General features: G+C 36.1%; 1 protein-coding gene across 3 annotated transcripts in view; it reads right to left on the bottom strand.

Moving 5' to 3' along the window:
• The window catches only part of XPO7 (exportin 7), a 102,997-nt gene that overhangs the window by 25,858 nt on the left and 52,771 nt on the right, over positions 1-24,368 (bottom strand). The window contains exons 1-8 of one of the 3 annotated variants that reach the window (XM_078149629.1): positions 14,412-14,518; positions 13,088-13,234; positions 10,178-10,271; positions 9,449-9,615; positions 9,153-9,245; positions 6,361-6,465; positions 3,639-3,804; positions 2,920-2,993 (exon numbers count right to left, since the gene is read on the bottom strand). In XM_078149629.1, coding sequence (XP_078005755.1) covers positions 2,920-2,993; positions 3,639-3,804; positions 6,361-6,465; positions 9,153-9,245; positions 9,449-9,615; positions 10,178-10,271; positions 13,088-13,234; positions 14,412-14,432 — 867 coding nt within the window. In that variant the 5' untranslated portion in view covers positions 14,433-14,518. Of the gene's footprint in view, positions 1-2,919; positions 2,994-3,638; positions 3,805-6,360; positions 6,466-9,152; positions 9,246-9,448; positions 9,616-10,177; positions 10,272-13,087; positions 13,235-14,411; positions 14,519-24,368 lie in introns of those variants that run through there. The other 2 variants (XM_020975713.2, XM_078149631.1) reach the window with 2 other exon arrangements.

The raw sequence follows: 24,368 nt of genomic DNA, 5'->3' as shown, positions 1-24,368 counted from the left end.
CTTATAAATGGCATCTGTTTATACCTCATTGGGCTCTCCAATTTTAATGGTATGGAAAGATCAAGGAAGGTATAACTCAGGGCATCTGGGCAGTTTTATTATGAGGTGGGAACATCAGAATCAAGTTGATCACAGCTGCTAATTAGATTCATTGTTCTCTGCCCAGTTTAATGGTTCCTCTCTTGTTCTTGCCAACATACATATTTAATGCTTTAAAACTCTAAGCAATTAATAGTTTAATTGCTTTAGATTTCTGTTTAATGGCCTATGTTTTTCTTTTTAGCAAACCTTTTTGTACTTCATCAGCCTTAGCTAAATAGCTAAAGAAATGTCCATAAAAAAGCACATCATTTATCTACCTGCACAGAGTTAACATTTCTGCTACAAGAATAGCTTTTCAAATTGGCCAAATGGAAAAGAAAGTCCAAAAGATTACTGAAGAAAATACTTCCTTAAAAATTAGGATAGAGTAATTGGAAGCTAGTGACTTTATGAGAAATCAAGACACTGTAAAACAAATCCAAAAGAATGAAAAATTAGAAAACAATGTGAAATATCTCATTGGAAAAACAACTGACCTGGAAAATAGATCCAGGAGAGAGAATTTAAAAATTACTGGACTATCTGAAAGCCATAATCAAAAAAAGAACCTAGATATCCTCTTTCAAGAAATTATCAAGGAAAACTGCCCTGATATATTAGAACCAGAGGGCAAAATAGAAATTGAAAGAATCCACAGATCTCCTCCTGAAAGAGATCCCCAAAGGAAAACTCCTAGGAATACTGTAGCCAAATTCCAGAGTTCCCAGGGCAAGGAGAAAATATTACAAGCTACCAGAAGGAAACAATTCAAGTACTGTGGAAACACAATCAGGATAACACAAGATTTAGCAGCTTCTACATTAAAGGACCTCAGGGCATGGAATATAATATTCTGGAGGGCAAAGGAGATAGGATTACAACCAAGAATCACCTACCCAGCAAAACTGAGTATAATCCTTCAGGGGAAAAAATGGTCATTCAGTGAAATAGAGGACTTTCAAGCATTCCTGATGAAAAGACCAGAGCTAAATAGAAAATCTGACTTTCAAATACAGGACTCCAGTGGAACATGAAGAGGTAAACAGGAAAGAGAAATCATAAGAGACTTATTAAGATTGAACTGTTTACATTCCTGCATGGAAAGATGATATTTGTAACTCATGAGAACTTTGTCAGTATTAGGGTAGTTGAAGGAAAAAAATTGTATGTATGTATATATAGATAGCTAGAGGGCACAGGGTGAGTTGAAGATGAAGGGGTCATATCTGGAGAATAAAATTAAGGGATGAGAGAGGATGATACTTGGAGAAGAAAGGGAGAGACAGAATGGGGTAAATTATCTCACAAAAAAAACCCCAGAAAAGTCTCTCACAGTGGAGGGGAAACAGGGGAAGGTGACAGGGAATGAGGGAATCTTATTGTCGTAGGATTTGGCTTAAGGAGAGAATAATATACACATTCAATTGGGTATGGAAATCTGTCTTACCCTACAGGAAAATAGGGGGAGAAGGGGACAAGAGAGCAGGGGGGTGATAGAGAGGAGGGCAGATTGGGAAAGAGGGTAATCAGAAGCAAATACTTCTGAGGAGGGACAGGGTCAAAAGAAAGAACAGAATAAATGGGAGGGTAGGATAAGATTAAGGGAAACAGAGTTAGTTTTTCACAACATGTCTACTATGGAAGTGTTTTGCATAACTGCACATGTACAACCTATATTGAGTTGCTTGCCTTTTCAATGAGGGTGAGTGGGAAGGGAGGAAGGGAGAAAATTTGGAACTCAAAGTTTTAAAAACACATGTTTTAAAAAAAATGTTTTCACATGCAACTGGGAAATAAGAAATACAGGAGATGGGGTACAGAAGTCTATCCTGCTCTACAGGAAAACAGAAGGGGAAGGGGATAAGAGAAGGGAGGGGGAAGAGATAGAAGAGAAGGCAGACCAGGGGAAGGGTATTCAGAATGCATGCCATCTTGGGGTGGGGGGAGGGGTGAGAAATTTGGAACTCAAAAACTTGTGGAAGTGAATATTGAAAACTAAAAATAAATGAATTTATATTTAAAAAAAAAGAAAAGAAAATATTCAAAAAAAAAAAGGGAAAAGAATAGCTTTTCAGTAACCTGCAAAAGCATTAAGTTATCTAGGAACCTTAGTTCTGTTGTAGAAACAATGAAAAACAGTAAATATTTCATTATGTAGCTATAAAACTCTCCTTCCTTTGCTATTTGGTGTGCATGTATATGAACAAACAAAACTTTAGGACTTAAAGGAGTCTGTCCAGGCTAAGGATTGTTCTAAAAGGATAGCATGTTATTCACAAGCAATTCCCATAATGGTATCTTGGGTAGGTATCCACATTTGGGCTCAGATTACACCTTTCACTTATTTCTATAATGTAGGCCTGAAGGAGTTAGTCTGATTTTTAACAGTCCAACTATACAAGATGAAGTACTTTCCTTCATGGCAAAGTGATGTACAGGCTAAACTCACATTTAATAATGGTACTTAAAAAAAGACCTGACCATCTTCAGTGTTTGGTTGATAGACAAATATTTTAAAATACTAATTAAGGGGCAGGGAGGTGGCACAGTGGATAGAGCACTGGCCCTGAAGTCAGGAGGATCTGAGTTCAAATCCGACCTCAGATCAAACACTTGGCACTTACTAGCTGTATGACCCTGGGCAAGTCACTTAACCCCAACTGCCTAAAAAGAAAAAAATACTAATTCAGAATTAATTGGGCTAAAGTAAGCTTAATAAAATCTTTCTAACAAACATATGTTCTCAGTAGGGTTTATCCCTAGTGTAACTATAAGCAAATGCCTTGAAAGATATTTGAATAAGGCTCATTTATCAATGCTGAAGAAACTTTTACTTACCAGAGGTGAAAACGAAGGAGGGATGGAATGATATAGGTCAAAAAACAGCTGCAAGGTGGAAGAATCTAAGAATGCTGAGAAAAATAGAAAAAAGCACTTTATGAAGTATGTTTGCATCCATTTGTCGGAATACTTCTGGCAATATGTCCAAGTAAATATATCCTTATGCTTACTCAGAATATAAAAAGAAAAAGTCTGAGAGCAGAAATGTTTACTCTCATATAAAGTGTTCTCTTTATTGCTACAAAGCTAGATTAGACCTCTCAGATCCCTTAAGAAGTAGATTTATGCCTCCGATAATATAGGAACAAAGTAGCATTAAAGGATCTATTAAAATGATGCTGAAGAGAATTTTCATATGTTCAGAAATACAAACAGAGAAGGATCTTAAGAAAGATGCTATAAAAATAATAAATGAGAAACACAAGTCCCTGAAATGATTAATACAGGAGGTTAAACCAACCTCTCTAGAGCAGTCACCCCTTAAGGAAATCTTCTCTAAGAAGGTCACATGCAAGCAAGGCTTTCTACTCATGAGCCATATCTGGCTTCTTTAATTTTCTCATTCTCTGTGAACAGTTACAGCTCCCAATTTCCCCCCTCAAACTTTAACAAGGATTTCCAAAGGAGACAATGCATGAATGGTTTTGTCAGTACTGTGTTTCAGAAACAGATCTATTTCAGGTGATGAGGTTCTTTTCCAATTCTCTGATTGTTACCTGATCTCCAACTAGTGGGAATTTGTACTGTGCACAGGTCGTCTGAGGACTCATCTGTTGATGTGCCAATAAAATCAAAGTTTAGGCAGTTATGCGTGAGTTTGAGCAGTTGCATGAGCAAACCATGCTGACTTTCATCATTCAAATTCAGATTTTTTCCTGAAGCCTGTAAAGATCAAGAGATTTTAAACACACACAAAACAAAAACTACCTCCTCAGAATAAAGAAAAAGTAGTTGAGCTTGAAAGAATATTCCCATTTCAGCAGATTAAAATTATATCCCCACAAAGAACCCATTTATATATGGATAAGTAATCATTCAGTTTTACATAAATATCTGGCAAAGAATCCTTTTCTATGGACTAGACAGCCACCACTTGCTAAACACTTGGTTAAAGGGAAGCAAAGGAAGAGCAAGATGAACTCAGGGAACACAAGTGATGCCAACGCTAAGAAAAACTGACCCATAAGCCAAAACATGCAGTTTCTTATCTACCATTTGAGTTACCATTCTTAGAAAGGGTAGGTGTTGCCATGGGGGAAAAGGGGTGGGAGTGGGGATAGGGAGGGGAGAGAATAATGAAATATGGCTCAGGGAATTCATACTGCCTGAGGGGGATGGAGAAATTTCCATGTTTGGTATATCATTTTTTTACAAGCCTGGGCATCTTTAATCAATCCTTGCAGAAAAGGAAGTGTTAGGCAACATGATCTCAAGTCAGAATCTATAGATTCACTTTTTTAAAAAGACATGCCAAACTCCTAAGACGGCACACCAGATTTTTTTATTGACATAATGAAAAAAGAAATTCTGAATCACAGTGTGATACCAAGTGAATTCATTTGTAGGCCAAAGGCGAGTTAGCTCCTGGCAGGTCTCATATTGGAGATGGAACTGTAAACAAGTCTCAAAAAAAAGTTCCTCAGCTTACTGCACATACTTTTCTGATAAGGACATAAATATAATTTTACCAACAGTATTTATGTCCAAAAAAGCGGAAAGTTTTGAGTTCAAGATACATAGCCAAAGAGGTAGGTGGTAATTGGAGCTCATGAGGGTGACAGTATCCATATATCTCCGTCACTACTTCAGCTAACTACAACTGGTATTATCAGGTGTGCATGTGTTTGACATCTTTCTTCCAGACATATAGGATGCTTCTCCTTGATAAAGAGAAATAATGTGGGCTAAAACACTTTTTTGGGTAAGTTGTATGACCTGGGTATGCTTTGGGAATTCTGAAGCAGTGGAAATAACTGATGAAAAAGGGCACAAAAAGAGAAAGAACGCTGATTTGTTTCTAAAAATTGGGGCATCCTGGAAAATGAGAACAGAACGACAAAAATGAACAGAAAAAATTGGAGGCTAGGTTATTTCCTTAACCATGTCACACAACCCCACAAATTCCATTTAGCCTTTGACAGGGGACAAAGTACTCAAATGGAGTCAGTGATGTGCAGACAACATCTCTCTTGCTAGTTCATTTCTATCAATAAATAATACACCTTTTAACCAATCAACTTCCTCATTTTAAAAAAGTAATTTCCTTATGTATTATTGGCTTCCCCCTCCAGGTTAGTAAACCTGAATGTATGTTTCAAAACAACCTTAAAATTCCTCTTTCTTACAGATGTTGCCTGTTTATCTACTGCACTCCATGCGGTGGGGGATAGTCAAACCGGCCTGGTTTCTGTGTATTAACACTGTGCAGCTTAAACCTGTTCCCAGAGTATGAGGAAGTTAAGTACCATTGTGCTTACACTTTTTACATGAAGGTTTTATTTTATTTTAAAAATTATGGTTTTGAGTGGTGGTGCATATCTGTAATCCCTACTGCCAGGGGAGGCTGACACTAGCGGTTCTCTTGAGTTCTAAGCTATAGTAGGACTAAAATTGACTGGATGTCCATAATAAATCTGGCACTAATAAAATGAGCCCGTGGGAAGAGAGCCACCAGATTGCCTAAGGAAGGATGAACTGGCCCAGGCTGGAAAAAGGGAGTAGATTAAACTACCATACCAATGAGCTGTAGGATTAGGCAATGGTGCTACACTTCCAACCTGGTCAAGCTAGAGAGACCTAGGTCTCAAAAAAAGGTATAAGGTTTTAAACTTTGCTTATAAACAAAATCTCCTTAAGAAAAGAGAATAGGATGGACAGACAGCCAATTACCTACTCTGGACTTGCTGGAGGATACAGGCTTGTAATAATTATCAATGTGGTACAGTACTCTAAAAATCCTCTAAAATAGGAACTATGCAGAATCACAGATTTGGAGCTGGAAGAGACCATAAAGGTCATCTAGTACAATCTCCTCATCTTACAGATGGGAAACTGAGGCCTAGACAGGGTAAGTGCCATCCCTTAAATCACACAGGTTTATGAGTGATGAAAGTGGTATTTGAACCCAGGTCTTCTGACTCTAAATCCAAGCAGACATTCCACTGTACCAAGGTGTTTCTTGAGGATACAGAAGATGACAGTGACTAAAGAAGATGCCTAAGTTTCTTCCCAGAAGAATGTTAGCTCTCTGAGGGAGGGGCAATGTTTTTCATTTTGTCTTTATATCTCCAGTACTCAGGCAGGATTCCTTGTCCATAGTAGGTATTTAATAAATTTTTGTTGGATTGGATTAACACCTAAATAGAAAGAAATATTAACACCTCAAATTACTATTCCTTTCCCCAAATATATAAGGCAGGACCCAACCTTCAATCTCACCTGTTTTAGTAAATTGCACGAGAGAGTGAAGATATCGAATAATGATGAATCTCGAAAAGAGGAGGCTATTTTTCTATGTTTGGTTAGAGGATGGGTGGTGTCTGCCTGTGCGGAAAGCGAATTAACCAAATGCAAGTTTAGAATTCATTACCAAAACACAAAACAGGAAAAAAAATTCTAAATATTTTAAAAAATACTAACTTCTTCCCATATGCTCCATGTGAAAGACTGAAAATAATACTTTCAATTACAGTCTATATTTTATATACTTATATGCCCTTTTATCATGAGGAACAAACAAAGGGAAATAATGGAGAATAATTAGGTTCCAGCAATCAAAAAGGAAATCACTATAGATTTTATGAAGAAATACAAACAACAAGAACTGAGATGAAGAATTTAACAGAAAAAAATTTTTCTTTCCCCCTCAACTTAGCCAAGTAATATTATTAATATTACTAAATTAACAGATGTTAATGATTCTCATTAGGTTATAGCTGAATCTCAAAAGTGGACACTGCAACAAGGTTTGTATTTCAATCAATCAACTACCAAGTGCTAAATTTACTGTTTAACTTGGAAATTCAATATATTAATTCAATTCTCACTTCATTTTGATCTTTCTCTCATCTGAACTCTTCTACTACTAACTGTAGTAAAATACAGTTTACCTATATATACACAGTACTTTAATAACTAAGAACTTGTGATTAAATCAATGTAAGGATTCCTCTTGCCCCCCAGACTCAGACTGAAATCCTTCTAAAGCTGAAAAGATAGTCCTTGAGAATTACTGAGGCCAAAAATTTTAGTGTAGTTTGACCAACCTACAATATTTTCTAAGACTTAGCTAGGCTGGTCCTCAGAAAAGAGACCTAAGACTTGTCACCATGCCCTACTCAAAATATCTCTAGCTTGGCAGGATGGACCTGAAAGAACTTATGTTCCACTAGCACAGCCTTTCGAGCCCAAGATCCATTCCCTCGATAGCATAATGAGGCATTAAAGTAAGACTTTAGTTTTAACAGTCTATATCACACATATTATCACTTTATTATATGCTGTTTTGTATGATTCTCTCATTGATTTCTCTTATGGGTCTTGATTTCCCACCTAGCCATAAACTTCATTTAGGCCAAGACTGTTTCTTCTGCTTCTTTTGAATATGCAAGAGCACTAACCAAGTGACAAATATGTAGGTTATAGTACTTATGTACTTCTTCAGCAACTTATTGCTTTCCTGGAAATTTGCTCTGGAAACTCACAGAGTAATCATACTAGCTATGTCCCAAAGAAGCTAGTTTTCTTTTGGCCCCACTAAGAGTCATATAGCAATTATTTTTGGGAAAAGGAAAATCAAGCCACGGAACTCCTTTCAATTTATTCTATGTGGGGGAGTCGAAGGAAGTTGTAAAACTTCCACTGAATTGTACTTTCTGTCTTAAATCCAGCAATTATAACACAATGGAAAATAACAACTTGAAAATATGTGTGGATAATAACAAAGCACTTTACATATATCATCTCATTTGATGTTGAAAATACTTTCCAAATCTAGTACCTTACTTCTGCATCTATGTGTTTTGGGCAATATATTGCTGGATTATACGCAATAAACAATTTATTATTTCTAAATGTTGAGACAGAAATATATTATACATCATGGGTCTAAATGTGAAGCATAATCTATGCTTGACTCGATCCTTTCTGAAGGATAAGACAATAAAATGTGTTGCAACACTTTAATAGCATGAATGTATTTTACAGACTCATAGAATTTAAAGCTCAAAGGGGCCTCAGAGAGTTATAACCTTTTTACAGAGAGGTTAAGCTACTTAACCGGAACATCACGCTGCTAACTCCGGAGCTAATATTTAAAAATGAAAGTGAAGAACCCAGGAAATTTTGTATGCTAGCTCAGATAACTCATGCTTATCTACTACTAATTTTAATAGGAACTACATGCAACAAAACAACATGATATGGACTTTAGTAGACTATAAACTGCAAAACTTAAATCACTAGCTTAAGTTAGATTTTCTCAGAGCCAGGGTTAAGAAAAATGTGTGCAAAACTATAAGCAATAGCATGATTAATATAATTAATCTGCTGACAACTTAAAGGAGGGGTACATCTAATATGAATTAATACTGGCCTATTTAACAAATGAACAAACTAGAAAGATCTAGAATTCATTTTCCATTAGCAAATTCTGGCTAGGTCCCAAGATAAAGGGCAGAAAAACATTTTGTTTGAACTAATTTGTGAAGTCAATTAAAAATAGCCACTTTCCCCCTAGTGTTTTTAAAGTTTTTAGTACAAAACAGATTATTTTATGTATTTTGAAAGTGTTCTGGGCAATAACTTTAATAACAGTTAAGATAGTTGAGACTGCTAAGTGAATATAAAGATATAATAATGTGTAGAGGAACAGAGAGGCACCTAAAGGATGCAGGCAAGGATCTGGTGACTCATCCTGTTGGACTGAATTGCTTTCCCTGGCAAAATGCTGCTAACACCGAATAGTGTGCCTCAGCATCATGGCTCTTATCTTTAACAATGAACATTAACATCACTAAGGAAACCGGAAAAGCAGTCAAATACTTGGAAATGGAAAAGAAGAATATGGTAATAAGACTGAGGAAGGTTGTGCATGTAGAGAAAAAGCCAACCAACCAATTCTGTTCCAGAAAGGACATTAATCACTTACCGCAAAAGCACACAACTGCCAAAAAAAATCATCCCACACACAGCAGAAAACAGCAATACTAAAGAAAAAATAGAACACTTACTTCAATGAGGAAGGCTGTAGCACTTACTTGATTAATTTCATTGGTTAGCTGAGATAGAATCGTCACTCCAATGATGCAGTGTTCAACACTATCCTGGTGGGAAATAGAAGGCAACAAGGTTTGGCTTTGTGCTTATCATTTTCACTCTGTATTTGGGGCAGAGGGTCTGCATAGGAACTTCAGGTGCTAAAGCTACTATATTCCTGAGAAAGCTGCTGCTGCTATCTCAGGCAGTTGAATAATTTAACTTTCAGAGAATGGGGGAGAAGTGGCAATGTATAAAAAAAAAATCTCACCTGTAAAAACCTTGTGACATCTGTGATTACATTTCTGAAGACATATTCATCCTTCTGACAGTCAAACCAACCCAGCTTTGTAATTCGAGCATATAACTGAATAAGTGCTTGGGTCACAAAAGTAGCCAGCTTTGGACGAGTGGCAAGGTAGTTGAGCACATAGTTCCCTACAATACAGAAATAATGAGTGTGATAGCAGACGTTGGCAAATAGGTGTCATTCTTTACAAATACTGGATTGTCACAGAATTGTGAACATGAATAGTTCATTCTAAAATTTCATGGTTCCTGTTATTTTATTAAAAAATGGTAGCTAAAATTTCAAAAGTAGTTCCAGATTTATGAATCTTCTACATATAAGGGTTTTATATTATATGCAGGGAAACATAAAGGTAGGCATTCCTAGGAAGTTAAAGAAAATGTCCTTGACAAAAGCACAACCTTTACTGATATATTTCTTATTTACTGGTGCCTATAAAGATTGAATCAAAGAAGAAAATCCCAGATAAAGAAAAGATGAGGGAGGTAACCTACAAAATTAACTAGATTTTCACCACTATTTCACAAATACAAATCTATATGCATCCTCACCATTTATAAAGGTCTTAATAATCTAATGTGTAGCGATTTTCAGAACATTTACCAAGCAAAGATATATATTTAGCCCCTACTCAAAGCAGTACTAATAACAGCAATTTATTTGCTTCAGTGTGGAAAATTCTGTACTTACGAATGTCTATCCGTTGTTCCAACGGCAAAGGGTTGTTTGTACGTGATATAAGCTTTGTAAGGCATGTAGCTGCCAATAACTGGGAGTATGATGACTGTGAAAACAAATCAAGAAAGTCTGAGTTTCAAAATGAAAAGCTCACTTGATAAATCAGGAGAAGACTTCTTATTTATTGTATTTACTTGCTGCTCAAATTCTGCTTTAAAAGCAGTAATTAATTTTGATGCATTTTAATCTTAGAAATTCATATAGCACATATTCTAAGGATAAATAAGTGTCAAACAGCATGCTAAGGATAAGCACATATAGCTTCAATCTGGTAACACAATAAATAAATTTAACCAATTGGTGTGAACCAAAAGGCTCCACCATAATAAGGAACCCAATTCAGATATCTGCTAAATAATGAGGTGGCAGATCATAACACTGAGCAAAGGGAAGTATAAAGGATACATTAAAAAGTATGAAAGGCTATCTGAACTGGTCAGAGAAGCAGATGTCACTCATACTACTTAAAACTAAGAATGTCTGATGACTTTTATCTCAAAATATTCTTAGTATGTATAGTATAAGAGTAAAAAATTAGAAATCATGATGTATAGTTATCTCAAAATGACACCTTTCCATCAGCATGGTTACTGATCCAATTACAGACCTGAGAATTGTACATGCTACTCAGTGTCAAGTGAGCTTTAAAGTATAATTAATAAAATTAATTTATGAAAAATAAAAATCAACCCTGGAGATAAAAAGCAGAATCACCACACTCAAGTACAGGTTTTAATGAACAACCATTCTCATGGAAAAGCAACCATTCCACCTAATTATAATTCACTTGAAAGAACCTTGTAAGAATTCTTCCATGTGGTTATAACATGATAATAAGCAGAGAACAGGCTCAAGGTCATTATGAAAAAGTGATTTAATAAAGAGCCACAAATAATTGAGTGAATACAGGTGCATTTTTAGGCCACCAGGCTGTCCATTAATGTTAAGTGTTATTTTAAAATATAATAGAAATGGACACCTATGTATCTAACATGCAAAATTGACTGAACTTGAATCCACGACACAAAATACGGTTTATATTTCTCACTCAGACTGAGCAAGATCAGTGTGTGATCTAGAAAAGGATCCTAAAAATCAATGTTAGAGAACATGAAGCCCTAGGTAAGAAACTAAAGACCTCATGGGCATAGGTGTTATTTTCAACTCCATTATTAACGTATCTTCAGAAGAGAAAAGAAGACATGGAATGAGAAGAGGTGGTTAAGAAGACAGTGTTGAAGAAGGGGATTTGGATTTTGGGACTTCAGATGTAGGAATGATGGGCCTTTGGCCAAGGATCAAACACCTCATACAAGGGCTAGTAAACTTCATTTCTTTAGAGATTTATTCTATCAAGAGGTCTTTGAACTGAAAATTGTGTGGAAAGAAAGCAGAGAGAGGATGGTCACAGAAATCCACTAAACCAGATACTACCAAGAACAGGTGTGACAAAGGAAAAAGAAGAGTAGAAAGGCTCAATAATTTACAAAAGGCCACATCCAGGAGGAGCAATAAGTACTCATGGCCTCAGATGCATAGACACAAATGTGTAGAATATGGGCAATAAAATGAACTAGAGGTCTCACTACAAGGCGGTAGATTTAATTTCAGAGGTTCATTAAGGTTTGTTGTTTGTCCTTCATTCTGAAGAGAACTAAAGACATCATGAAATGATGTATAATGTTTGGTAGGCTGTATAATGTGGTAATTAGAACTATACTGTATCTTATGACCAAGTAGTTTTAAGCATTACTTGCAGAGACACCTTAAAGCTGTTTGAACACATTTAAAAATGACACATCAAAAAATTATTTTGCAGACTAAAGGGGTATATGTTCTTTGACTACTAACTTGTCACACTCAGTCACATTTCCCAGGCTTTATATTCCTTAATTTAAGGATACCTATAAATTAATCTTCATTAATGAAATCTTTTGGGGTTAACTCTAGAACATAAAAAGAAAAGTGGAAATCAAGGGGAGGGAAAGGGAACAAGCGCGCATGCGCGTGTCTGTAGTGCCTACTATGTGCTAGGTACTGGACTAAGCACTTTACAGATAATATTTCATTTGATCTTCACAACAACCTTGCAGCCAGGTCGTACTATTATTCTTATTCTACAACTGAGGAAACTGAGGCAAACAGTGTTAAATGACTTGCCCAGGGTCACACTAAGAATTTTAAGGCCAAATTTGCACTCAGGTCTTTTCGGACTTCATTCCTAGTGCTCCATTCCATTGCTTCACCTAGTGGCCTCTTTCTTATAAGACTTTATTGGCAAATTATATAAGCCTTCTGTGATTCAGGGTTTTTGTATGCATAACTAAATAACTACTTTAAGGTTATTTTTTTTAGCTAATATTTCGAATAACAGGAAAAAGAAGGCATTTAAATATGTATATGAAAGCAGCTACTAATATTAAATCATTTCTACTTAAACGTAAACTTTATTAGTAAATTAAGTATAAAAACTGAAGCAGAGTTCCAAAAAAAACTAGTTTAAGATAACAAAGAGAAAAAAATTAATTTAAAAAATAATTTTCCTTATAGCAATGTTTGTCCTCTATGATCTATTCACTGTAAAGCCAATTTCTATGGAAAGAGAAATATAATGTATTTTAAAATCACAGAGTAGACAGTTACTACAACTACAAGTCAGACTAATATCTTTTTTCAACCAACAGGATCATGATAGATAGAATGCCTGAGAAAACAACACCATATCAAAGCAAAAAACCAGTGCAGGTACCCCTATCTTCCCAAACTCTTTGCGTACTCTATCCCTTCCCCTAAGTTAAAGCGGCCCTATGTGCTTTTCCTTAGCTTTCCACTACTCTTCAGAAACCATCAGATCATACGCACACTCCCTCTTTCCAGGAGGAGCTGGCACTTGCTCAGGCAATCAGGACTGTTGGTAAATTCAACCAAAGCTTTCTCTGCCTGGAGTCGGGTTGTTGTGTCGGTAGTTTCGTAGAGCTGCTTGCACAGGTTCTCTAGTTGGGCTAGGCTCTAGAAGAGATAAACCAAAAAGGGGAAAAAAGAACTCAGTGAAAAGAGGATTATTTTTCATTTGAGTAGTGTTTGGTGAGATTCATCCAGTTCTAGTTAATGAAAAGTATTTATAGTTTCTTAAAAAAAAGAAAAAGAAAAAGCAGCTATGTATTCCATAGACTTTTCCATTGAAATAATCTTTGAAACTGTATTTTTGGCTACACACCATTCAAAAGAACAATCCACTAAAGGATACTATATTTAAGAGGCCAATCTATACATTCAGAAAGTTTAAGTCTTACACATCTTTAATTTCTATAGGATATGGTACCATTTTTGAACATTTTGCTCCACTCGGTTTAAAAACACACACATACACATGCCCTTATAGGACATTTCTACAATGTCATTCTAATGAAAAACCAAAAATTATTTCTGCCAACAATTTCATCACTAATGAATCAAATGCATTGCTGGTATATAGTTTTATATATAAATCATTACATACGTAGACTATATTGAGTTCTGAATTACACTTCTCCCCTCCTTTCATGTGACTCTATAAATTATACATTTATATTGCCAAAAAAAGAGTAGTTTAGTTCACTTCATTAAAAAAAATCCCAAAACATCTGATTGTGGCTCCAATTTCACCTTTATTGCTAGCTCTGCTGAAATATGTTACATTGGACAGCTCATTTAACTTTGCTGGAACTTAGTTATGATCTCTAAAGTTCCATCTGTCTTTAAAAGTCAATGCTGAGGGTCAGCTAGGTGGTGCTGTGGACAGAGCACCAGCCCTGGAGTCAGGAGAACCTGAGTTCAAATCTGGCCTCAGATACATAACACTCACTAGCTGTGTGACTCTGGGCAAGTCACTTAACCCCAACTGCCTTACCAAAAAGCACAAAAAAAAGGAAAAAAAGAGAGAATCAGTGCTGATTTACAAGGCAGTAAATTTCAGTGACTAAAACTTAAAATATAATCTTTTCTTAGCAGTAAGGGGAAGTAGTGGAGACAGCCAGCTTTAGAATTAGACCCAGATCAACTTTCCACAAACACATATTAGTTTTGGGAGCACGGGCACGCCTGCTTCTCAGCATTTGAGAATCTCTTAAGTAAAAGCTACAGAAAAGTTGCAGTGAAATCACAGCTCTAGACCAAGAAAAAGAGTGAAGCTTCAATATTTACGCACCTTTTCCCTCAAGTACCTCATGTCTCAAGTTGAACAGGGTCTCTCTCCTTTGCTATACATGAAATTCCTGGGTCAGTTACACATTTAAATGACACTGGCAATTTAAACCCAGCTGCAACATATGTTTACTTAGAGATAAATAGAGGGAAACTCCCCCAAACAAACCCTTCTCTCCAAATCTTGAACTAATTCCAGAAAAGCAGAGATGATGTAAATGTAGGACTCGACATAAAAGTGATCTAAATGTATTCCAGTGTGTCCCAACCTTTTCAAGTATGGAGATTCCTCCCTTCTTTTAAGGTTAAAAAAAAAAAAAGATTTCATAGACCTCAAGATCGTTACTATATCATTAGCATACAAGTTACTATGAATTTGGCAATGGTTTTAAGTGAATTTTTTGCTGTATTTATCATAATAAGCATTAACATATCTGAAAAATGTTAAATATTATTTAGTCTATAGAAGTTATGTTTATTATACGGAGTCATACACATTTTGTTGGTGATAAAAATGACAATGCTTAACACACATTTAGATGTGGACTATTCACAAGAACTCTGTCCACAAATAGGAACTCTACCCTTTTTCTTTCATGATAGGGATAAAGTATTTTCTCTTTAAAATGAATGCCTTGAAAAGACTGGAAACAAAATAGGTGCCCATCAAATAGGAAATGGCTAAACACAAAATGGGGCTGTAAGAAATGACGAACATGAAGAATAAGGAGAAGCATGAGAAGACTTATGATTTAATATAGTGTTAAGCAAGCAACACCAGGATGATAATATACCCATGTAACTGAAAAGGGCAACAAAATAAAACTGAATGCTATGTGATTATGACTAAAGTTTGGTCCTGGGGAAGGCGTTGAGAAAATATACCTAATTCCTTAAATTAAAGTGAGAAAGAGAGTGAGAGAGACAGAGAGAATACGTGTGTGTAGTACTGCACGTACAGTTAGGCACAGCCCTAAAATGTTGGCTGCATAAAACCCCTCCACCCCTTTTAATCTTTATTATAAGGGATGGCTCACTGGATTGGGAAGGTGAGGGTGAGGAGTATATTCAGAAATGAGTAAGAAATAAAAACAAACAGCATTAATAAATGCAAAAAAATTTAAAGCAATGGTTTGAATTTAAAGTAGGCAAATAACTATTCTCAGCAGAAACAGGATTTACCTTCTGAATAGTATGGGGACCTTGCTATCAGAAAGTACCATTCACACACAAAAAGTAAGCAAGCCAGCCTGTTTAAACTGACTAATGAAGTTATAAATACAGTTACACAGCCAGTGTGTCCTAAGTTTTTCATTACCATCTCACTTCATTATGCTGTGACTTTTAACAATCATAGCTTTTCTACTAAGCAGTAAACCCTACAGGCCATGAAAACTACTTCCTATTTTGTTCCACCTGTTTAATGAAGCTCAAATACCAACCTGAAGGAAACAGGCAAGGCAGATATTATAGCACATAAGGATCAACAGTTTCAACTGGGAGATACACACACCTTGGGATTTTCATTAGACTTATTTAATTTGTTCCTCTGACTTTTCAGGAACCCCACTATTATCTTATCCAATTCAAAGCAAGGAAAAGTGGAAGATGTTATATATGTACATAAAATCTGGCATCAAACATAAGTTTTAAATGCGAAACTTAAACTTTTCACAGGGAAGAACTACTGCATATACAAATTCTGAAATATATTTTTATAATACCCCCAAATAAAAGATTAAGTAAATCTCTAACACAAGGAATTATTTCAGATATGATACCTTTTTTTAGCTGCACATCATGATTCACAATAATTAAAATTTCCACAGAAACTTATCCTAACTAAAAATTAATCTTTAAAATTTCTGTTAACAGTATCAATCAAATATATAAAGTTATAACTCCTGAACATCCTTTAAGTAGATATTCACTCAAACAGTCATGTTGTTTGAGATACAATGAGTACATCTGCAAATGTATCTCATTTATGTTTATTACACCTACACTGTTGACATGGTCGTGGCTAAGCATCTGTTTGTAGTTTCATACTGCTTCAAACCTACATTCTGGTTAATGCTAAGTTTTTAAAAATCCAGTTGACAAAATGCTGCAGGGTGTATGTCTGGTAATGAGTTCTAGGCTCAGCAAACAATACAAGCATTTAAAAAATAAAGTCAATTTCACCACTTAGGCAAAGAATTTGAAGATCCAGATCTATTTCCTAGTTTCTAGAAACTCACAATTCTGGCTTTGAACAAACTAGTGCTGCAGGTTTATAGTTAAAGAGTTCATAATTTTTAAGGCTCTTCATCATACTAAGTTGATCCTTTAAAGTAGAGTTACAGACTCCTTTGGCAGTCTGGTGGAAATTATGGATCCCTTTTTGGAATATTAAGCACAGAAAATAATAAAGACACAAAATAAAATACATATGACTAAAAGGAAATCAGTTACACTGAAGTACTGTTATTAAAAAAAATTTTTTTTAAAAGGTCTCAAGCCCCAAGAACCCCTGCTATACAGAGATCAGAAGGAATCTTCCCCCACTTCTCTCACAACTAACCTAAAAATTCCCTAAGTAAGCCAAAATTTCCCCACTGCATCTTAAGGCTAAATTATATTAATATCTAATCACAATCCCTATTCTAGACTTAGATGAGTAGCAACCAATTTACTCTATCCAATCTTCTCTGGCTGGGCTTTACAATCATTTTACATTTACAGGGTATATTCCTGTATAGGCAGCAGTAAAGTCACAGAAAAGCTCTCAGAAGAGACTGCTCAGAAGATGATTCTTGCTGATCAAATAATTCTGACTGGCCTTGTCAAGTCTATAATAAGTGAGGGGTTTTTTTAATACAAAGGCTAGTAAACCCTTTTGTTGTTCAGTTGTGTCCCACTCTTCATGATCCCATGGACCATAGCAGGCCAGGCCCCTCTATCCTTCACTATCTTTCTAAGTCTGCTCAAGATCATGTTTGTTGTTTCCACGACCCATCTCATCTTCTGCTGTCTCCTTCTCCCTTTACTTTCAATCTTTACCAAAATCAAGGTCTTTTCAGATGAGGTTTCACCTGGTCATTCTTGAATGAGCCACATGCTTGACAGATATATTTTTTCCTAAAACTGGGAAAGAGAATTTCTAATTATCAAAGTAGTGCTCCTGCATACAAGGAGCTCAATCGACCTAAACCCAAATCCCAGAACCACTTTGGTCTCACCAACAATAATAACTAAAGGAATAACATTCATAACAGAAACTAACATGTCTTACAATCAAGACAGGAAACTTATCCCCCCCCCCAATTTGGCTGTACCACTAAGTTATCAAGTTTCTTAAGCCTGGGTGGAAAGGATACAGGCCACAGTTATTTTGATCTTTAATGTAAAGTGTGACCTGTTGAAACTACAGGCTCCAGCATGTAATACTATTTTAACAGTAATTTTAGTTTGGATAAAGATGAGTTACATCATAAGCTGGACTTTTAACATCATTTACATTCTTCAAATCAGATGGAAATATGGAAATACTATGTTGCACCCTGTTTTTTAAAGTACACTGCTGCTTTTAAAAAAAAATCCAATATTACATGGCTTTAATGGGCAGTTCAAGGATCAGATATACCCTCTGGTTTTCGAACTAGTTGCTATCACATTCTGTGTTGGATGACATAGATATGTACTACCAACAGTATACAGTATTGAACTGGAAATGGTTTTTAGCTGAATATAATATTGAATACATCTGCAAGAAAAAAATACAAAACCATTCTAAAATCTTTTTAGTTGAACTACCTGAAACTATCAGAAGCTGTGTATAGGCTCAATATAAAGGCATTTTATTTTAAAAAGAAAAGAATTTACATATTTGTAAATATTTCCTTTTCTCAGATGCCTTATATCTAAAAGGTACTGCTAAAAACTAAGCCATTTCTACTCTGTACATGAAAAACTCCACCAATCTACAAATCAGGTAAGGTTGAAAATTTTTGCATCCACAAGTTTTTCTATGCAAAATTAGTAAATGAGAAAAGATTAAGTTTAACCAACTTGAGAATCAACCATTTTTAAGCACTTAGAAACAATTAACACATAAAGATACCAACTGATGTGTTAATTACACATTTAGTAAAGCAGCTACTAAAAAAACCTCTATTATTGCAAAACTTTGTTAACTTAATTAACCTAAATATTGTACTTAGACCAAAAGAGCGTTAAGAGTTGAAAGAAGAGACTTAAGAGTTGTCTAGTTCATCCTCCTAATTTTTATAGATCAGAGAGAAAGTGAGTAGCCCAAGACTACACTGTAAGTTAGTAGCAGAGTTTGGGACTACTGTCTATTAATTTAGATTAATATAAATTTTTAAAATATTCAATTATTAAGGATTTACTAACTATGGGACTGAATCAAATGAGAAGGCTTTCTCAAGTCCAAAATTAGTTGAGGCTTTTTAATACAAAGTTTGTTAAGTTGTGTCCAACTCCTTATGACCCCATGGACCATAGCAGGCCAGAGCCCTCCATTCTCCACTATCTCTTCAAGTCTGTCCAAGATCATGTTTATTGTTTCCATGATGATCCATCTCATCTTCTGCTGTCCCCTTCTCCCTTGGATTTCAATCTTTCCCAACATCATGGTTTTTTCCAATAAGTCTTGTGTTCTCACTGTATAGCCAAAGTATTTCAAGTTTCAGTTTCAGTATTAGTACTTCACTTTCCAATGAAAAGCCTGAATTAATTTCTTTAAGTATTGACCTATTTCATCAAAAGTCTTCTCCAGCACCATAGTTTGAGAGCATAATAGTTAGCAGAAGAACAAAAGCCAGTATCAATTAATCAAAAAGCAATTATTAAGTGGCTACTATGTGCCAAGCACTGCTAAGTGCTGAAGATAAAAAGACAAAAAAGAAATAGTCCTTGATTCTGAAGGAAATTACACGTTTATCAGGAGAGATGACATGTATATACATAAGAGATCACAAAACAAACGCAAGGTAGTTTAGGAAGGGAGGGCACTAGCAGTTAGTGGGAATCAGAAAAGGCTTCATTTAATTAGTTGGCTTATATTATTTACATTCCACATAATTCTGCTTTTGTTCTTTTTGACTTAAACATTTTGTAAACACATGATACATTCTTTATATAACATTCTTTAAAACAAAAAAACCAAACCCTGAAATTAAGTGGTTTTTCCCCCCCTCAATTTCTCATTATAGTTATACTATATCCCAATGGGATAAGACCACCTTGTTTGCACATAAATATCAACAAATTTCTTGGAAGCTAGTTGCTACAATGGAGCCAAAGTGCAAAGCTGGCTTGAAGAGAGAGAATACAAAGACTGGTAGACCACCCTCCTGCCCTAAACTTTTTTGTAAGCCAAACTAATTCTCAAGTGTCAGGTTAAAAAAAAATTATTCCTTGGCATTACTTTTCATATCTAAAGTTTCAATGGATAAGTAGGACAGGTGAATATGGGAATAGCTTTCAGTAGTTCTCAGGATCCAGCCACTTTAAAATGAATTGACTTTGAAATGAATACCAATATAAATGGAGTCTGGAATCTTCTGCTCACAGAGGTAACATTGGCTTCAAGCACATCCCTAAATAAAAGGGTCTGGATGCACCTGGCTAAGGCAATTTAATTTTAGTACCACCCAGGGATATAAGTCCACTCTAGGGTAGAGCCAAAGTGAAGCAGTGTGAAACTATTTGTTTTAATCTGCTAATATCACAGTGTTTATAAGCAATTACTTTTCTCAAATTCCTCCTGTAACCCTTTTTAAAAATTCAAATATTTTTAATTCCTCCTTTAAAAGAAAAAAAATTCAATTCCAAAAAAGAAATTTATCAATAATCTGCAAATTTTATTTTAGAATTATAAAAGCTCTACCTTCTATTAATTCATGCTCTTGGAACAATAACAATAGAATTTTAATAGATTAGGAAAAACCACTAATAGTAAATCAGTAAAGTAAGATTTTAGGTGTCACTTGGGGTTTGTGTTGCTGAGAATAAAAAAGCAAGACCTTATTTTGCTTTGCTTCTGGGGAATGTCTACAAGTTATCAACTAAGATAAAAATTAGACATGTTCAACAAGTGATAATGCAAAGCAGGAGTCTGGCAGGCATTAGATAAGGGCAACAAATTGGCCAACACATGAAACTGCAAATTTCTAAATTTAGCACCAAAATTCTAACCAAATTTTAATGTAATAAACATGTATATGACTTGTGAATTATGGACAGGGAATAAAGAACCAAAACAAACAAGTTCCATAAGTCAAACATCTAAGCTAATTAGGTCACAAATGCTTTACTTAACATATTCAAAATAGAATTCATATTGTACCCAAACTCATCTCTCCTTTTGCTGTAGTCTTTTTTCCCCCATCATAACTGACTGTTCATGAACCTATTTGGGGTCTTCCTGACAAAGATACCAGAGTGGTTTGCCATTTCCTTCTCTACCTCATTTTATAGATGAAGAAACTGTGGCAAACAAAGTTAAGTGACATGCCCAGGGTCACACAGCTAGTAAGTGAGTTAACCTAGTTACACAAATGTTCTCACATCACTGACTGTCAAATTAATATCACTGGGGTCTGAGCTTAGTCCCTCCCTCAGGGAGATCAATGGTGGTGAAAAAATTAGAAGCTGAAATGGACAAACCCATTCAAAGTGATGTTAAATGCTAAATCAACAGTACTTTTCACAAATCAAATTCTTGTCCCTTATAGAATATGTCTTTGAGAAATTTGTGAGGCTTGACTTTACTTTGGATGCATTACACTTCCATCAAATTTGGTTAAACTGTCTTCAAGTTCTCTCTCTCTCTCTCTCTCTCTCTCTCTCTCTCTCTCTCTCTCTCTCTCTCTCTCTCTCTGTCTCACAGAAGCCCTATGTAAAACCAGGAAAATAAATGACACTTAAAGAGAACTTCCAGGTTTCTGAGGAAGCATGGAGTAGTAGATCAAGCTAGCTTCTGAGCCAGAAGACTCATTCTAGTTCTACCTCTGACAACTACGAGATAGGCAAACCTACACAGTTTAACTCCAGGTCTCCAAATTTCAGAGAAGGTACAAATGATACCTTCATCTGGGAGTCCCCTATACCAGTGAAATCTCAGGTCCAGTCCCTCTTCCTCTCTTTAAGATTTGGAAAGCAACTGGTCAACAACAATAAAGTGCTTACTATGTTCCAGGTCTCTAAGCCATAGGGACACAAAAGAAGACAAAACAATGGTTAAAGAGCTCACATTCCACTGAAGAGACAACATGCTCAATAATTATGTACATACAAGATACAGACAGTGTGGAGGACAGAATGGATAAGGAAGAGACTCAAAACAGCAGAGAACAATTAGGAGACCATTAAAATAATTCAGATGAGAAGTGAAAAAAGAGGGCCAGAACCAAGAGTGGTGCCTGTGTTCAAAGAAAGGAAAAAAGTGGAGACTGTGTGGACTCAGCACGTGATTTGATACATGGAACTAGGATGGGAGATAAGAGGTAAGGCTGACTTCAGGGACGTGAACGTGGGTAACAGGAAACATAGGAGGGAAATAGACAGAAACAGAATTCTCAAGGAGAGACAGGTGCTGCAATGGATAGAGTACCAGCCCTGGGGTCAGGAAGACTCATTTTCCTGAGTTCAAATCTAACCTCACTTACTAGCTGTGTGACCTGGGCATGTCACTTAACTTTGTCTGCCACAGTTTCTTCATCTGTAAAATGAGGTGGAGAAGGAAATAGCAAATCACCCTGGTATCTTTGTCAGGAAAAACCCAAATAGGTTCATGAAGAGTCATGAAAAAAGACTACAACAGGAGAGATGGGTTTGGGGACAATATGAATTCTATTTTGAATATGTTAAATTTGGGATGCTGACAGGACTTCAAGGTACACATGTACAGCAGACCATTGGCAATGATGGACAAGAGTTCTCGGGAGAAGAACAGAGCAAAGAGAGCAGAGTGGCAGGTAGAAGTACAGTGAAGTCAATTCCCTCTCTCCCCCCAACTACTCCTCCAAATGGTTCTAAAACAAAAACGTACCAGGCCCAATACTAATCAAGAAATCAAAGGGGGAAAAAAAATCATGTATCATTTTTCCACTTAGGGAAACAGGGAAGTCTGCTAACACTGGGAAAGGCTCTAGCAAGGAAGGACCAGGCAGAGCATTTCAGCACAAAGGGAGGATGTATATCAGGGTGAGAAAAAATCCCAGAGCTACAGAAAAAGTGTCAAGAAGCAGCTCTATTGCTCACTACCCAGTTCCAGGTCAAAGACTCAGGATGGACTGAGCAGAGGACCTGCACCTAGGTGTGGTTTTACAGGCAAGAAGCAATCAAGAGCCCTGAGCTGTGGAGTTAGTAAAAAGCAACTTCAGAAGCCAGTAGTGGCTGTGTGCCTCAGGCCTGAGGGGTAGAACGGGACCTCCATTCTAGCCTCTAGCCCAGTCTGAAGCCAGCAGAGCAATAATAAGGGCAGGAATCCCAGACCAAAGGCAAATTTACAGCTGTCACTATGAAGTATCAGTTTCTCAGCTGGTTGATTGTGGTTAGCCCAGCAGCAGTCTACTGAATGTCGAAATGGGGCAAGCCTACAAACTAGAGTGCTTGGATCCAAACCCAAGTCATGAACTTGCAGACCTGGGATGGGGCAGAGATCAGACCAGTTTGGCCGCACTCAAATCTTGCTTGAGCTGCCCTGGAGATCGTGGAATAATACACTACATTATCCCAAGAAAGCAGAAGCAAGGCCAGTCCATTTATACTATTCTTCCATTTATACTGCTTCTGTCTTGCATATATATAGTTATTTGCATGTTGTCTCTTCCATCAGAATGTGAGCTCCTTGAGGCAGGGATCATAGTTTTGCCTTTCTTTTAATCCCAAGGGCTTGGCATAGTACCTGGCATATAGTAAGTGCTTAATAAATGCTTCTTATTTAGTAAAATGCTATTAGAATGCAAATAGAAACTAATAATTTCATGAAAAAGTAAAAATATTGAAAAAAATGAAGAAAATGCAAGGTATGTTATTGCAAAACCAACTCAACAGGAAAACAGATGGAAGACAGATAACTTAAGAATCACTGGACCACATAAAAGCCTGAGCTCCACCTCCCACCCCCTACCAAAAAAAAAAAGAATTTAGATTGCATATTTCAAGAAATTATAAAAGAAAACTGTCCAGACCTTTTAAAACCAGAAGACAAAAGTAGAAATAAAGATTTCATTGATCACTTCCTGAAGGGAACGCCAAAACAAAAACTCTCAGAAACATTATGGCAAAAATTCATTATCTTCCAGGTTAAAGAAAAAAAACTATTGTAAGGTTAAAGAATTCAAGTACCAAGGCACCATAGTCAGAATCATGTAAGATCTAGTAGCAGCCACTATGATAAAGGGCACAAAGCTTGGAATATGATATTCCAAAAAGCAAAGGATATAGGCTTACAACCAAGAATAATTTACCCAGGGAAACTGAGTACAATCCTACAGAAGAAAAAAAATGGACCTTTACTGAAATAAAGGATTCCAGCATTCCTGATGAAAACAGGAGAGCTACAAAGAGAGCTTGAAGTTCAAAAGCAGGATTTAAGAGAAACATTAAAAAGCAAACACAAATTAACAACATAAAGGAGTAAATATGGATAAACAGCTCACATTCTAATACGGGGAGATGATACATGTGTACCCTCTGTATCTTACCATCATCAGAGGTCACAACAAAGGGAGCCTAATTAGACTAAGACTGGTTCTGTTATATTTTGAAAGAATGGAAAGGGAGGAGAAGAATACGTTAGGGAGGAAAAGGAAGAGGAAAGTTAGGGAAAATTATCTCAAATAGCCCAGGTGTTAAAGGAGAAGTCTATATACAAATGATGAAGAAATGGGGGGGACTGGCTGACTTGAACCTCAAACTGGTCAAAGGAGGAAAGAATACACATAAACAC

Source organism: Phascolarctos cinereus, unplaced genomic scaffold (assembly GCF_003287225.1).
Source record: "Phascolarctos cinereus isolate Bilbo 61053 unplaced genomic scaffold, phaCin_HiC Scaffold_2;HRSCAF=192, whole genome shotgun sequence".
NCBI lineage: Eukaryota > Metazoa > Chordata > Mammalia > Diprotodontia > Phascolarctidae > Phascolarctos > Phascolarctos cinereus.
This window is presented reverse-complemented; position numbering and strand designations above follow the sequence as displayed.